Source organism: Podarcis pityusensis (genome assembly GCF_964106645.2).
Source record: "Podarcis pityusensis genome assembly, chromosome: 4".
Taxonomy (NCBI): Eukaryota; Metazoa; Chordata; class Lepidosauria; order Squamata; family Lacertidae; genus Podarcis; species Podarcis pityusensis.
This window is the reverse complement of record NC_138027.1, coordinates 79,908,603-79,924,800: the sequence shown is the minus strand read 5'-3', so window position 1 is coordinate 79,924,800 and position 16,198 is coordinate 79,908,603. Positions and strand designations below refer to the sequence as shown.

At 41.4% G+C, this 16,198-nt stretch overlaps 1 protein-coding gene across 6 annotated transcripts in view; it reads left to right on the top strand.

Moving 5' to 3' along the window:
- Positions 1-333: 333 nt before the first annotated feature.
- The window catches only part of MCF2L (MCF.2 cell line derived transforming sequence like), a 117,769-nt gene continuing 101,904 nt past the window's right edge, over positions 334-16,198 (top strand). For 3 of the 6 annotated variants that reach the window (XM_081002960.1, XM_081002957.1, XM_081002952.1), the window contains exons 1-2: positions 335-513; positions 4,599-4,788. In XM_081002960.1, the coding sequence (XP_080859086.1) occupies positions 4,620-4,788 (169 nt within the window). In that variant the 5' untranslated portion in view covers positions 335-513; positions 4,599-4,619. Of the gene's footprint in view, positions 514-4,598; positions 4,789-11,196; positions 11,360-16,198 lie in introns of those variants that run through there. The other 3 variants (XM_081002958.1, XM_081002955.1, XM_081002961.1) reach the window with 3 other exon arrangements.

The following is a 16,198-nucleotide window of genomic DNA, read 5'->3' as shown; positions in this document are numbered from 1 at the left end:
ACCAGGACTGCAGCCGCCTAAGCCTGACTCCATCCTGCAAAGGGAGAAACAACAGGGAGGGAAGAGCCGACGAGCCGAGCACAGGGCTACTTCCGTTTTCCCACCCGCTCAGGTCCCGTTTTTTTGCTCAGTGCAGCGCATCCTCCTCCTCCTCCTCTTCCCCCACCGGCAACAAAGGAGCCCTGGGCACCCCGCTCCCCTTCATGCCCGGAATAGCGGTGGGCTGGAAGGAGTGGGCGGCGCTCGGCTTGCATGCAGGCAAGGCTGAGGAGGTGAGGGGCGCCGCTGCCGTCGGTGCTGCTGCCGCTTTCCCGCTCGCGCCAACTCCACGCGGCGTCCCGGAGGAAGGAGGCAGGTCCTCCCCGTGCCGTAGGCTGGAGAGGAACTTGCGGGTGAAGGAGGGCGCGGAAAAAGAGGAAGACCGCTAGGCGAGGAGGGAGCACCTTGCCGGGGAGCGTCGCAACCCTCAGAACAAGCAGCAGCAGCAGCAGCAGCAGCATCCCGGTCCTGGAGGTGAGCGCGAGTCATGTGCTTTGTGTGTTTGTTTGGGTTCAGGCGGCTCCTCCTCGTCAAGCAGTAGCCGGGGGGTGGGTGGGTGCGGGAATGATTTGAATCCCGGCTGCTCCCGCCTTTACCGGCTCTCCTACTCAGTGCACGTTAGTTTGGGGTGGGTGGGTGCTGTGTTTGTTTCTTCGCCCTCCTTTGCTGCGAAAGGAAGGTGAGGGGAGGTTAGCTGCAAAGCGGCGCTTCCCGCGCCCTCACGCCCCGCCGGTTCCTTTGTGAGTTTGGAGAGAAACCCAGTTTTGCTACCAGAGCACCGGCTCGTCTACGGGGATTGGAGGCAAGGGCCGTAGCCCTGGGGGTAAGAGAGGGCTTTGCCTTGCATGCAAAAGGGGCCGAGTTAAATTCCCTCAGGCTCTGTCTTTCTGTAGGCCTGGGGGAAACTCCTGCCTTGAAACCCCTAGATTGCTCCTGCAGAGACGATATTGGTCTGGCGTGGTCTATGGCGACTTCCTATGCACCCTCTTTCACCCGCTTGCTCGTAAGTCCCACTAAGTTCAAAAGGGACTTCCCTACCTTAGTAACTGTGAAAAGACTGCTTCCTGAAAGCGAGAGTGCTTGAGTTGTCCACCTGTAATGTCCATTGTTGTGTATTGGAGGGAATTAGACCAGGTGTGTCTTGCCATGTCCTAGATGTTGGTGCTGCCGTGAGAAAAGATGCACTTGCTGAAATTCCTTTTGCTCACACAGCAGCTGAAAGGCACAAGGACAGACACCTTGGACTCTGTTGTGTGTTGCCCTTCCTCTTTCACATTTATTTATTAGACATATCCCGCACTTCATCATAAGATCTCAGGACGGTTCGCAAGATATGTTGTCTCTATCAACTTAATGTCCCAGCTGCAAGTGGGAATATGAGAATTTATTTTAACAAGTTTATATAACTATGTTAGAAACTGAGCTAGGAGCTAAATGGCATCTTAAACCTAGGTTACAGGCGCAACGACAAAATGTCTAGGCGAGCTTTTTTTATAACAAGAATACAGAGCTGAAAATGAATGAACTGCAGCTAAAATATTATGTTCATTTTTCACATGGTCTAGTCCTTCCCCTGCCCACCCCCTTAATATCCTTAGGAGGGTCTTTTCCCCAGTCTTCAGAGAGTAGCTGGAAGTGGGGAGGCAGAAAAAGCTCCTTCCACTCTGAAGGTTTAATCTGAAATCTTAGGCACAGTACTGCACTCAGAAACTGCTCACGCTAATGAAATTCTCTGCTGCAAAATGCGCCTAGAACAATGGGAGTTTCGAACACTGTTATATACTGCTTAGTCATCAACACGAATAAGCTGTTTAACATGAAACAGTCATTAAAATTGCCAGGAAAATCAGATGTTAAAAAAACTTAGGGAACCTTAAAAAAATTCAGAATAGAAATTAAATTAGTAGTTTCAAAAATGCACATTATAAAATAAAATTACATATTAAAATACACATCAGATATACATGTCTGAGTAGGCCTAATTAGAGTTGCATGCTTCAGTTATTGCATATTGGTATAAAGTTGCGGTGTCGGGTGTCCATTGGAACTGGGAATATGGAAGGTAGAGAAGCCAAGAACAGGTCTTGGGATCTTCCTAAAAAATGTTCGGCAACTTTCGGGGTGTTCTGGTTTTTACTTTTTGAAATATGGCAACCCTAAACCAGAGCCAACAAATTTTACTTCCATCCCCTGCCTGCCTGCTGAATTTTACAAACACACATGAAAACAAAGGAAGCGAAGGTTGCCACATGCAGTTCCAACTTCTGGACTGCTTGTAAGCAAGAAGTCAAGCATGGGGGTTGGGGCTGGTTGAGGCTAGACTGAGAGGGATGGTGGGACAGTGTGCCATTTTCTCCCTAATGGGCCAGTCTCCACTAGTATACAGTGTAATATTGTGCATATCTATTCAGAAGTTAAGTCCCATTGACTTTCATGAGATTTAACTCTCATTTCAGTGGTAAGGTTGCAGCCATGGATGGGATCAGTTACGTGTTGAAAGGATAGATAGTGTGGTTTGTTTTTGTTTTTAAGTGCATAAATTGCAGTTAATGAACAAATGGCAATCTGGGGAGCAGTAGAATGGGATGGAGCGTGTACAGCCATTGCTGCATAAAAAGCCCTGAAATACCTGTCAGCCAGGTATAAGTTGTGTACAGCACCTACCTGGATAGGATTCTTGGGCAGCCTTCTTGCCGCTGAATCACCTTGTTTCAGGATCCTCTAATGGCAATAGCATTGCCTCCTCTGTGCTTTTTGCTGGATCCTTACCCTTCCCAGAGACATAGGTTGGATATTAGCACCACAACCTAAAAATATAATTTATATCCATGGATAATGAAAAAGCCCAATCCTATGTTATGTTGCAAGTTAAGTTCCACTGTATTTAACAGAGTTTACTCCCAGATAAGGTGTGCAGCCAGGCATACTTACTTGCGAGTAAATTCCATTAAGCACAACAGTGCATACAATACAACCCCATTAAATGGAAGCAATTGTTGAATTGATTATCTTGGTCTTGTGTTAAAAAAAATGTACATTATATTTCAAGAAAGAGTCCTGTATTAAAAATCTATATTTTTCCTTTTTTCATAGAAGTAAATATTATGAAGAATTGGCAACCAGTAGGGTGAAAAGATATCATGTCATAATAATCTCTTTCAGGTTAATTGTTCCCTTTTTTCCTGTGTGGTTGGGAAAAAATGCCATGTCTCAATTTAATTCGCAATTACATTTTGCTTGGAGCTGCTGAGCTACTGAAGTTCTCTTGAATTGTTCCACTGGAAATTGTATACACTTTTCCATGTCTTTTCCAAATATGTGACTTTTTAGCAAGGTGCACAATAATGCAGGCTGGGGGGAGGTATAGACTTTATATCTTGAAATATTAAAGAATATTTCATACCCCTTAAAATTCATATCCATTTAAATTTTACAAAATTATGTGGTTTGGTTGGATTTGTGAAGCTTTTGTAGTTCCTCAGAACCTTTTGGACAGCTCACAACAAATAACATTAATACGCATAACCATAAAAATACAGTATTTCAACAGCTAAAAATGAGAATCCCCAAACCTTAAAATAATCTGCAAGCAGCAAGCCAACAGCAGAATAGCCTTGCTCCATGTATGCCCTCTGGAAGAATTTTTAGATTTATTTATCAACTAGATGAATAAAGTATTCATAGTAAACAGCCTGCCAGACTTTCCTGGGGGGAGAGTTCTAGATGAGGGTGCTGCTACTGGAAATGCCCTTGGCTATATATGGCTTTTAGTTTGTCACCTGGTTAAAAATGGATGAAAACAGGGAATTTAATGCATTTTAAATGTCTTCTGTCTTGGGCAAAATTCATCTCTGCCGAGAATTTGTGCAATATGGGTATATTATCGCTTTCTTGGTTTTGGAGCTGTTGCTTTTGAGAAACAGGCTGCCAGAATGCTGAAAGACCCAGGATCTTTTTTTTTTATCTTCTGCATACACATTTATTTATTTTAAAAAGCCTCCTGCCCTCAGCTTGATGACAAGTTTCTGGAAGGAAACCAAAAATAAGAAAAGTACTCTGACTGGTAAATCATTATCCTATTTGCGTTTATTCAGAAGTAAGCCCTATTCAGTTCAGTAGGATTTACTCCCAGGGAAGTGGACATAGGCTCTGTGACTTCTGGCCTGATAACTCTTCAGAAAACTGAACATTTAGGCTAATCATTGCCAGCTATCTCTATAATCCTGCCAGGTTCAGCTTGTGAGAGGTGATTTGATGCTTCTCAATATGCCAGAAATCATTTTCTGAAAAGGAATGTTACATTATGAGATAATATATACAGCATTACAAAGGGCAAAATTATCAGCAGCTTGGTCTTTTGTCTAAAAACATTTGCACAAATTAAATATTTGTTAGGCCTACAGAATACGCAAAATCTGTATTCCAGTTTTTGAAACAGTCCCTACAAAGTGGCCTCCAGTTTAGAATTAGGTGATGTGTTGTACTTTACAAGGTGCAGAAAACCTGGGGACATGAGCATGCTTGTGGAAGAAACTTTTCTTTTTCTTTTTAAATTGTAGGAATTGAAGTAAGATACTTTCATGTCTAATTACTGGAGGTTTGTCCTGTGTAAAGAAAATGGAAGTTGCAGCTGTTTTTCAAAAGACAATCAACCTAATGAAGGGAAAGAAGATATGGATCACCACATTGTGGTATCGGACATCATCCGGCTTGTGCAAGATAAGCAGAAGATGCTGGCAGTACAGCCAGGTAAGGCAATCTGTGCTACACCTTAGAAACACTTCACAATAAATCCAGTCTTCCTCTATGTCATATATAAAGTCACAAAGAAAATGGGCAAAGCAGGGAATACATTTTTAAAAATGTTGCTAGGAAACTCAGTTCCTCTCCTCCCACATCTTTGACCCTGTGTCCTCTCACACTCACCTCTATATTCCTGTTTCTCCTATTCATATAGAACCGGCACAGGAGAGGGGTGTTTATGACAGAAAAAGTGTTAAGAGCAGGAAGGAGGTAATTTGTTAACAAATGTGTGATGCTGTGCCAATAGCTTTTCAGTCTGCGTGTAATATGTGCTCTATCACCTGTGTTCTCTCACTTCTGTGTCTCCAATCAGCACATCCATTTCCTGCTTCTGCAAAATGTAGGATAAACGAGTTCTATGCTTTGTGATAAACTTATCTTTAGATTAGCATTTGCACCTTTTCATTGCATCCTAGAACTTCAGAACTTGCTTTCAATACGGTTATTCAGCTAATGTTTGATACTTTGTAGGTAGGGTAATTAATTTGGCGTACAGTAGACATGTTTCTGGAAAAATAGTGAGTCCCCCCCCCCCATTGTCTACCACTTTGCAGATGCTTCCTCCCCCCCACCCCACCCCCGTTTATGCCGTACACTGCAGCTAGCTACTTAGAGCAAAAGGGTTGCCTGGTTTATTCAATGTAAGCAGATTTTAGTTTCCTGAAATCCACCATGAACATTCTGATTGTGAGCCGACAATAATACTGTCCAGAAGCTCTAGGATGTTAATGTTGAATCAGACTCAAAACTGGAAGTATTGCACAAGGACACATTCCTTAGCCAGGTTAATAAAGTGTTTGAAAACAACTGAATTAAAATATCCTGGGATATTTTGCACACACACACCTACCCCCCCCCTCCCCCGTAAATGATAAGTGGCTAAATTTGAAAAAATGCTTTGGGCAAATCTGCTTAGTTATCTTGATTGCACAAACAGGCTTTTGAGTTTGCTGCAATTCCTGTACAATTCAGAAATAGATAGGTAGCCGTGTTGGTCTGCCATAATCAAAATAAAAAAAATCCTTCCAGTAGCACCTTTAAGACCAACTAAGTTAGTTCTTGGTATGAGCTTTCGTGTGCAAGCACACTTCTTCTGTGCAAGCAGTGTATCTGAAGAAGTGTGCTTGCACACGAAAGCTCATACCAAGAACTAACTTAGTTGGTCTTAAAGGTGCTACTGGAAGGATTTTTTTTTATTTTAATTCAGAAATACTTGGTGGTGAAAATAGCTATCAATGGATGGATACCATATACTGGAAGGACATTATAGGATTCTGGTGAATAAAGTCATCTACATTTGACGATGTAAATTTGCAAGAGAAAAATCCATTTCCAGGTACCAAATGTTCAGGTGCAGAGTGAATGCACATGGGGGCCAGAGGGATCAGGTTCACATCCCAACCTAAAAACTCAAATGAAATAATAATTAACCTTTGCTCATTAGGAAGCCTCTGTAGGAAGCCTCTGTACTGAACATGGATATAAACATTTCTTTTTCATCACTGCAGATATTTAATTAGAAAAGGAATAATAATAATAATTTATACCCCGCCCATCTGGCTGGGTTTCCCCAGCCACCCTGGGCGGCTTGTAACAAAATATTAAAATACAATAGTCTGTTAGACATTAAAAGCTTCCCTAAACAGGGCTGCCTTCAGATGTCTTCTAAAAGTCTGCTAGTTGTTTTTCTCTTTGACATCTGGTGGGAGGGCGTTGCACAGGGTGGGTGCCACTACCGAGAAGGCCCTCTGCCCGATTCCCTGTAACTTGGCTTCTCGCAGCGAGGGAACCGCCAGAAGGCCCTCGGCACTGGACCTCAGTCTCCGGGCAGAACGATGGGGGTGGAGATGCTCCTTCAGGTATACTGGACCGAGGCCATTTAGGGCTTTAAAGGAATGCCTTGCTAAAGGTACGAAAATAAGATGTTTTGTGATTGGGAAACAAAACAGTTTAAAATTGATAATAGGATATTAATTGGGCTTATGATGGAAATACACCAAGAAAAATGAGAGCATATCAATCTGTAATAGCTGCAGTTAGATGTCACAATATAACCATGGTTTATTTTGATGGAAAAGAGCCTCTGTGAGCCTCAAGCTTGGGTGTATCCTCCCCTCCTCTGTGGCATGACCACAAGGAGGACTTCAGAAGCTTTTGCTTCTGTTTTTGATTAGCTGCAGCTTGTCATTTCACCCATACCTGACTAACTGTGGTTAATCTTAAACTATTGCCAAACCATGGTTATGAAGCTGCGTTGTTTCAATAAACCATAGTTCAGATTAACCACAGGTCAGGTTGTGTATAATGCTAAGTTGGAGTTATTAAAAAGGAAAGTAAAAGCTTCAGCTGCACTGAGGAGAAAATACAGGGGGGAGAATATGGTTTATCATGTCCAAACACAGCCAGTATGTGTGTCAGTTGTTCAACTTGTTTTAAAAATGCAAATTGTCACTTTATACATTTATGTAAATTTCATTTCACAGCTGCTATGTTCACAGGCTCTACAAATCTTGAGCAATTATATTTATGAGTGGGGGGGGTGAAGACAGCCATCAGGCAAGCTGGGTTAAGATTGGGGGGGAAGTTCCCCTTAGTTTGACATCCAGCAGAGCTTTCTTCAGCAGCACACTGCTAGAAATGGTAATTCTGCACTCCAGCAGGTGTTCTTTAATTATCTTGGAACAGATTCATCTTAGCTTATTATCAATATAGTAGTCATTTTAATAATGTGGAAATTCAAATGAGAAAGGAAATCACACACCCTGGCAGAAAGTCGTCTGTTATGCATTACACATTTTGCTAAATCCAGTTATCAAGTACAGGCTTCATTCATTAATCCCATACTGCCTCCTGAAAATCAGGAGTATATCACAGAATCTTAGAATTGTAGGGTTGGAAGGGACACAGAGGGTCATCTAGTCCAACCCCCTGCAGGTGCAGAACTTGGATTTTCATTTTTTTGTGAACTAGTGATACATAAGTAGTAATGCTTCCCATTTAAGTTACCCAAGATTCAGGTTTTTATTTCCTAAAATAATTAAATGGAAGGCAGCTTGGATGAAAATTGTAGTTTTCATTGCTTTTGGTTAACTGCTTTGACCATCACCACTTAATTTTACCCTTAAAGGGTGTACTTAAGTAAGTGGAAAGTTTTCCTGCTACATTTTGTGCTGATAATTGAATCTTTAAGCTAGACTGGCTCAACATAATAAATATGAAATGAGGTATTAAAAAAATATTTTATGTTGTGTTTACTGCCACCTTATATCAAGTTACGTGACTTTTTTTTTTTTTTTTTTTTTTTTGGAACTGACAATAATTTCCCTGAAGAGACTTGCTTTACTTGATACTACCTTGGAATTAACCTTGGCTTTATTTAGTATTAGATTAGCTAACTATACTTCAAAGGAGAACTCCACAGTACTTTTTAAAATGGGGTTTTTAATCCACATTTATATGCTGCAGTACCAGTTAGCCCAGTATGCTAACTGGAGTATGCACACCATGGCTTAAACGATTGGGGGGGAGGATGAATTTGGATAATCGGAAGAAAGCTTTCCTCAGCCAGATGAATGTAGACCAAGAATGTGAAAACGTAGGTTTTTGTTAACTTCAACACACACAGTTCAGGTATTTGTTGGAACTGACATTAATTGACCTGAGCAATCTTTATCTGGAGACGCAAGAGATCTTGGTGGCTAGGAGTACAGTGGTACCTCGGGTTACATACGCCTCAGGTTACATATGCTTCTGGTTACAGACTCCGCTAACCCAGAAATAGTACCTTGGTTTAAGAACTTTGCTTCAGGATGAGAACAGAAATCGTGCTCCGGCAGCGCGGCAGCAGCAGGAGGCCCCATTAGCTAAAGTAGTGCTTCAGGTTAAGAACAGTTTCAGGTTAAGAACGGGCCTCCGGAACAAATTAAGTACTTAACCCAAGGTACCACTATACCTATTTCTCGCTATGGCCCCTGTTGGGCAGGTATTACTTGGTTACTGTATTCTGTACTTCGTATGGCTTCTAGATTGCAACATACTCTACCTGGGGCTGCCCTTGAAAGCAATTTGGAAACTTCCAACTGGTCCAGAATGCAGCAACTAGCTTGTGGTCTGTGGTTCCATTTAGAACTCACTTAACCTCTTTTTCTAAAACATTTGCACTGGCTGCAGTTCTTTTCTGGATCCAGTTCAAGGCACTCACATTAGTGTTTAAAGCCTCAAATGTCTGAGGCTTCCCTACAAATTCCCAAAGTGTTCAGATGAACAGAGGGACCTTTCTTGATAGTTCCACCTTTCTTGGAGTGCTGGAAATGTTGCCTTGGGAGAGGTTTTTCTCTGTGGCAGCCCCTAAATTGTGTATTTCCATCCCTGCAGAGGTGCATCTAGCGTTTCTGCTGTATGCAGAAGATAGGCCTCTTTACTCCCCTTGGCCTTTGATACTTTCTGTTCATTTTAAAAGCAAATTCAGTGGCTGAAATTGGTAGCTTATCTCCCTCATCTGATTCCTGGTGAGAGGTCTCTGCACAGACATGCTTCAAAGAAATTAGAGCAGTGATGCTTTTATAGCCATTGACTAAAATGTCTGTTTTGTGTCTGAGGTAATTTGGCAGTTTCTGGGTTCTTCTTGGCGTTGTGGATTTATGTCACTGGTATTTTGTGCAAGACCTTTGTGGGGAGGGGAGATTTTCATTGAGGTTTTGGCTGTGGCAATGGGGAGGCTAGTCACCCTGCCTTTGTGGTTCTGATTTGGGTTGGCAGGCTCTTGAGTTCCTGAGCTTTTTTGTGTAAAAAAACCCAAAACAACTATTCAGAAAGGACTTGGCAGAAATGGATTGCTATTTTATGGCTTTGAAAGAAAAATAAATTGAACTTGGATACAAAACAGAAACTGTTACATTGACATAATCAAAGGCCTACAAGTCGGGTATTTTCAGATAATAAAGTGGACAGAGCACAGAAGGTCTGGAAGGTGCACCCCCCCCCCCCCGCTTCTGTCAAAGGAATTGTTTTCTTTATTTTTATTTCCACGTAGGCCTTAAAATCTATGTGGACAGAATGTTTCTTATCATAGCCCTTGAGGGCTAATTCCATGTTTTCACCAATCAGCACTGTCCCATGTATTTCCAGTTTATGTTTATAAAAACATAATGCAGAATCCTAATTCTTACAAACACCACTAATACAGGCAACCCCTGATTCTCCGCTCCTCCACATGCAGCTGCTGGGTGACCTTGGGCCAGTCACACTTCTTTGAAGTCTCTCAGCCCCACTCACCTCACAGAGTGTTTGTTGTGGGGGAGGAAGGGAAAGGAGAATGTTAGCTGCTTTGAGACTCCTTAAAGGGAGTAAAAGGCGGGATATCAAATCCAAACTCTTCTTCCTCTTCTTCTGGGTCATCACTCACAACAACAGAGCATACATAAATTCCCTCACACATGAAAGCCGCATATCAAGGGAATGTCTAGGCTAGCTGGAATCCTTCTTGTCATCAGGAAGATATGGAAGATTGTATGGAGGAAGTTCCATGATTTAAGCCCCCATCCGCAGTCTTAAGTGGTACAGTCAAGACCAGGGTTTTCGAACTTGTGACCCTTCAAATTTTGTTGGACTCCAACTCCCATAACCCTTGCTGGCTAGAGCTGAAGGATGCTGAAGACGCAACAAGTTCTGAGGACTACAGGTTCCCCAACGTTGGTCTAGAACAGAAGGCTAAGCACACGATATCTGGTTTTGGTGAGAACCAGCCCACATCATCAACCATGGAAGGATTAAAACATATTGGTTGTGTACATTTTATCTCAGTGACTGTTTTAGAAATTGTATGGCGGTTTTCTTAGTGCCATCTAACCCACCAACACAGATGAGATGGTGAGATATTTGGTGTATGAACCCTTACTCCCCAGTAGGTGTTGCTGTTGAACCAATGTCACAGGCTTAGTGATGGAGACATGGCTGGGAGTTTAAAACAGGAGGAAAAGGAGGGCTTTAATTACTTATAGGGGTTGGCAGCGATTGTCAAAGCAGTGTATATACCACCTAGGGGGAGACAGAAAGCCCAGTGAGCAAGTCCTTTCCCCTTTAACTCTCCCTCTTTCGCCATCTGAGCAACAGACAAACGAAAAACATGCAACAAATCATATGACTTCTAAACGTAATACGTAAAATAGAATTGAGCCATCAGCACTTTTGAACAAACTGGATGTTACTCCCCGAAGTGAAATATGCCTGGTTATTAAAGTGTCCAGTAAATCTCTTTCGAGAATGAGGATTTCACTGTGCGAACTCCCTCCCCTGTGTTCTGTTTCCAAGGAAACCACTGCGCTGCAAAGGGACTGCATGAAGTTGAATCTGTCAGTTATGCTGCTTGTTGGTTATGTGACTGCAGGTTTGGGATTTAGTACTTGCACTTTTTCTTTTCCTGCTTTAGTCACGTGGTGGACGATACCTTCCTTAAACTTTATGAAGTAAATCTTTGTGGTGAAATAGGATTGTGCTTTTGAAGAAAGCTTCAGGAAAGGTTAGTCTGATTTCCTGGGGCAAGTGTTGGTTGAAAATACACACTCCTCTAATTCCCCCTTATAAATAACGGAAATTTAATGTTGTTGTTAGTATATAGAACCTGAGTTTGGAGAGTTATTGCATTTGCCTCTTAAAGGGTTTTAAAAGGTCACATCAAACGTTGGGATGGGATAGAGATTCGTGTTTATTGTGATTTTTAGCTTCCATGTCAATGTTTCCTGAACTTGCAGTTGCTCCTTAAGATTCAGTCTAATCCTGGGTGAATGATAGCCAAGTTAAAGCTTTTGAAGAAGATTAATAGCATGGACTTTTTATTAGTAGTACTAAAAATGCTGTGGAGAATCATTATTATTACAGCATGTGGCACTTTAAGGAGTGTTATAATCCAACAAAAACACAAGTCCCTGCCTCAGGGGAGTGTTTAATCTGAAATCAACAGTGAAGAAAACAATGTCAGGGCAGAGAGAGTGAGAGAGAGAAAAGATAGCAAGGGGTGGATGTGAACAGTTTCATGTAGATGAAGTTGGTTACAGATGTAATATTCTGTATGATACTTTTGTCATGAAAGGACTCAAAACTTATATTTATGTACTTACCTTTATTAAAGTAATTTTTATAATGTAATTGTAAAATATACCACAGTTCTAGTGGCAAAATGTGGGGATTCTCTTTGTTTCATTCATAAAAGGCAATTTTTAAGGCTTGGGTAATCTACCCTGGCTTGTTTTCAAAGTAGGATCATGGCCTTAATGACCCTCTGCCCATTAAGACAGAGAGACAGACAGCAGATAACACCATCATCCATTCCTTTCAAAGTCTTAAACAAAGTCACCTGCATAAGACTTAGAAGAAGGATGCTCAGAGTTTGCCTTTTTAAGCTGTCCTGATCTGGACCTTGTAGGCCCCTGTATTCTGAACATGAATCTCACCTTCTCCTTGCATTGAATGAGGATGCAGAACAGCAAAACGGGCATAGGGATAGAAAGTGCAGAATTCTCCCTTCCCATGGCCTCTCTATCCAAGAATTCTTCTCCCAGGTGCTCACACTTCCAGTATGAGGGGGAAAGCACTTGAGCGAGGGCAGACAGTGGCTGAAGGGAGAGAACCTTTAGGTGATAAGGGGAGCAGTCTATACTGTTTACATTCAATACCTCTGGTGTTTAAAATTGAGATACACACCCCTTTCTATGTGATGGGAGTAGAGCTGGGCGATAACTGGTTTTCAACATCGCAGTAGTCTAGAACATTATGATATACGGTGGTACCTCGTGTTACATATGCTTCAGGTTACATACACTTCAGGTTACAGACTCCGCTAACCCAGAAATAGTACCTCGGGTTAAGAACTTTGCTTCAGGATGAGAACAGAAATCGTGCTCCAGCGGCGCGGCAGCAGCAGGAGGCCCCTTTAGCTAAAGTGGTGCTTCAGGTTAAGAACAGTTTCAGGTTAGGAACGGATTTCCGGAACGAATTAAGTACTTAACCTGAGGTACCACTGTACATCACAGTGCCTGATATGTCAGTATATTGCTATGTAGAGGCATTGGCTGGCTTCATGGTTTTCCCAACATTGTGATTTTTGCATAGTTCACATACACAGAATGGTAGGCAGTTATCCTATGGAAATAAAAGTACAGATTTAGGCTCTTTTTCTCATAAAATATCTTAAAGCGATTTAACAATTTAAAAAACCCCATCAGCAATAAAAAAGCAGATATAAAACAATTTCAAGTCCAATACAGATGCCAGTCTGGGATAAAAATAAAAAAATTAAATAATAAATAAAAATTAAATAAAGAGAGGTAATGACTAAAGGGAGACAGTTGGGTGGACACCCCATGAGTTTGCTATCTAGCTGCCCTTCACTAACAATGCCAAGGGCACTATAGGAATGACTTCTTGTATTTTTGCTTCTGTTGTGTGATTGGGCAGAGCTACTGTATGTGGGATTATGAATGAATGCCTTTAAATTGAAAGCCCCTGTAAATGTAACTATAGGTGTTTCAGTAGTAATCTTGCTTGGTTACAAGAGGAATTGCAGATGTGAACACATTCCTGTTTTGTATATTTGAAATGGAATCTGAGGATATTCCCTCAGGAGGCGAGACCCAGATCTCCCAGATCCCAGTTTAATTCTGTCCAGTGACCACCAGTAGCCTTGTTAAAACATTGATTGAACCAGTAAATTCCATGGGCTCTCTTATATAATAGTGTCAGGGAACTGAACACAGAGGGGGGAAACTAGATGCAATTGAGTTCTTTCAAAATCAAATGTTGTATCATTTGATAGTCCCAATTTTTTTTCCAGTATTCACATATCAAAGCTCTTCATTTTTTATTTAAGCTAAGATTATTTAAGATTTTGACAGTTTTTGTAAATATTTTAAAGAAAGGAGGAAAACGTAACTATATTGCTGGTATGATATAATGAGTTGCTTTCCTCCTCAAGGGTGAATTTTCCTTTTCTTTGATATGTACTCAAACTGACAAGGTACTAGTGATGTACTCTTGTTCGGTCCTGAAATACCTTTTGGAATTAATGCTATGTGATGATTAAATGTGGCATTTTATTAAAATGCCATTTGCTGCATTTGTTAAGATTAGCCTGACTTGCTCTCAAATGAATGCTCTTGATTTGTATGTTTAATCTCTTTGCATGGGAGTCATAAGGAGTGTGGATTAAGAGAGCTTTATATCATCAAAGTTAATTTTAAAATGTACATGACTGCACTTGTTATCTTAACAAAACAAAACAAACCCCGCAACCCTACCATTGTTGCTTTGCGATAAATATTAAGGATTAAAACTTAGTTGGCCTTTATTCAGCCTCTTTATAATTCTGTTATAAATAAAATTACCGCCTTCTGATGCCTTTAAATAAAGACTATACTCAATTACAAATCACAACTTTCAAGTTTCATTGGGATTGAAGGCAGTTCAGGAGCATATCATTATTTTCTAGACTTGGTGGTATCATTATCACTTCTTTGTGTTCACCATACTTGACTTGCAAAATAAACACTGCAAGTTATGGCCATCTTTGAGCAGAGTGGGGAGTCTACCTCTTCCAGCTACAGGAATTGAATATTGGATCAAGATTTAGATTCCAGGTGTTCAATTTCTGTTCTAGGAAACCTTTGTTTCTCATCTCAAGAAAAACCTCAGTAATGGTGTACAGGCTACTCTAAAAGAAAGATTGCCCACCATTGATCTCCATTATGTTGTGTGTAGCAACAAGAAAGTTTGGTTTGCGTTAGGCTACATTGTGGTTAAGCTAAGCCAACATGGACCAATATGTTCTACAGATGCTTTTGCAACACTAACCGAACGTGTATTTTGGAACATGACCTTGAGTCCAATGTGCAGATGTTCCTTGACAGACAAACGGATAGACCAAATCTGAAAACAGGCATAAGGCAATTGTTCCACCCAACCCAAATCTAAGGCCCAATTTGCCACAGAGCTGGTATCTGCAATTATGAAGTGGAATAGTTTGTGTGGTCTGGGAGAGCTGGTGTACAGGTGCGGTAGTGTAGATTACTCATTTTAAATTGGGTAGAGGACCTTTTTGACTCCCAAGGGCCATCTACCTATCAATTGCATGTTGTCATTATGATGTCAAATGAGTGACAGGTGGGCAGGGCTACCTCTCAGAATTCCTTGTGCTTTGCAAGTCTCCACACTCTTCCTTTTTCAGTTTCTCAGATTAAGGACATGAAGGGGGGAGACTTCCAAGAGGCTTTAAGACAGCCACTGCCCTCCTGTGTGAGCATGTGGGGGACTGGAAGTTCTTTTAAATTTAGGGGGAGAAACAGTGACCCATGCAGTGGGAGTCTTCTGTAGAGTCACGTAGAAACATACATAATTCTTTGGAAATAAACTTCTCTTTTTTGCAGTATATAGGGTATAATCATTCATGGATTTTAGAATGCTGAACTCTTCTAATGTAATTTTCTGCAGCAGGTTGAGCAAAAGAAGCAACCCTATTTGTTGTGATAATGGCTTCCTCAACATTTATCAACTGGCAAAAAAAAAAAAAAAAAGCTAGAAAAATACTACCTGTGCTGCTGATAGAAGTAGTGCGACTCATGCAACATGTTGGCGATTAATATACAAAGAACAATAATTATACATACTTTATCAACCTTATGAGAAAAATACAAAACATTAAACAAAGCCACAAAGACTTGCGAACTACCCAGCCTAAGGCTAAGCAAATCAGTCTCTTAAACTTAAACCAAGAAAGAGTATTCTCTATAAGATTGAATATCAATATACATATCAAGACTTTGAGATTAGATCACTGAAGAAGGCCGGAAAACTATCTTGGGAGTGTGTACCTGCAAGCCCCAGTTAAAGGGCCCCATCAGGGGCGAACAGTGGCCTTTTGATTACTTGGAGTGCCAGAGCGAAACAGGTGCAAAACGCCAGCACCCTGTCGTCTACAACTTCATTGTCTACAACTTTATTAACATCTATCTACAACTCTACTAGCATCTCTTGGTATTGTGAATACAGTGGTACCTCTAGATACGAACGGGATCCGTTCCGGAGCCCCGTTCGCATCTAGAAGCAAACGTAACTAGCGACGGCACGTCTGCACACACGCACATCGCTTTTCGCCGCTTCTGCGCATGCATGTGACGTCATTTTGAGTGTCTGCACATGCGCAAGCGGCGAAACCCAGAAGTAACGCGCTCCGTTACTTCTGGGTTGCCGCGGAGCGCAACTCGAACGCGCTCAACCCGAAGCACATTCAACCCGAGGTATGACTGTATCACCGAACTTACCTTTTGTTGGTATCTTCATGAACTTATCTAATAGACTGAGTTAAGCA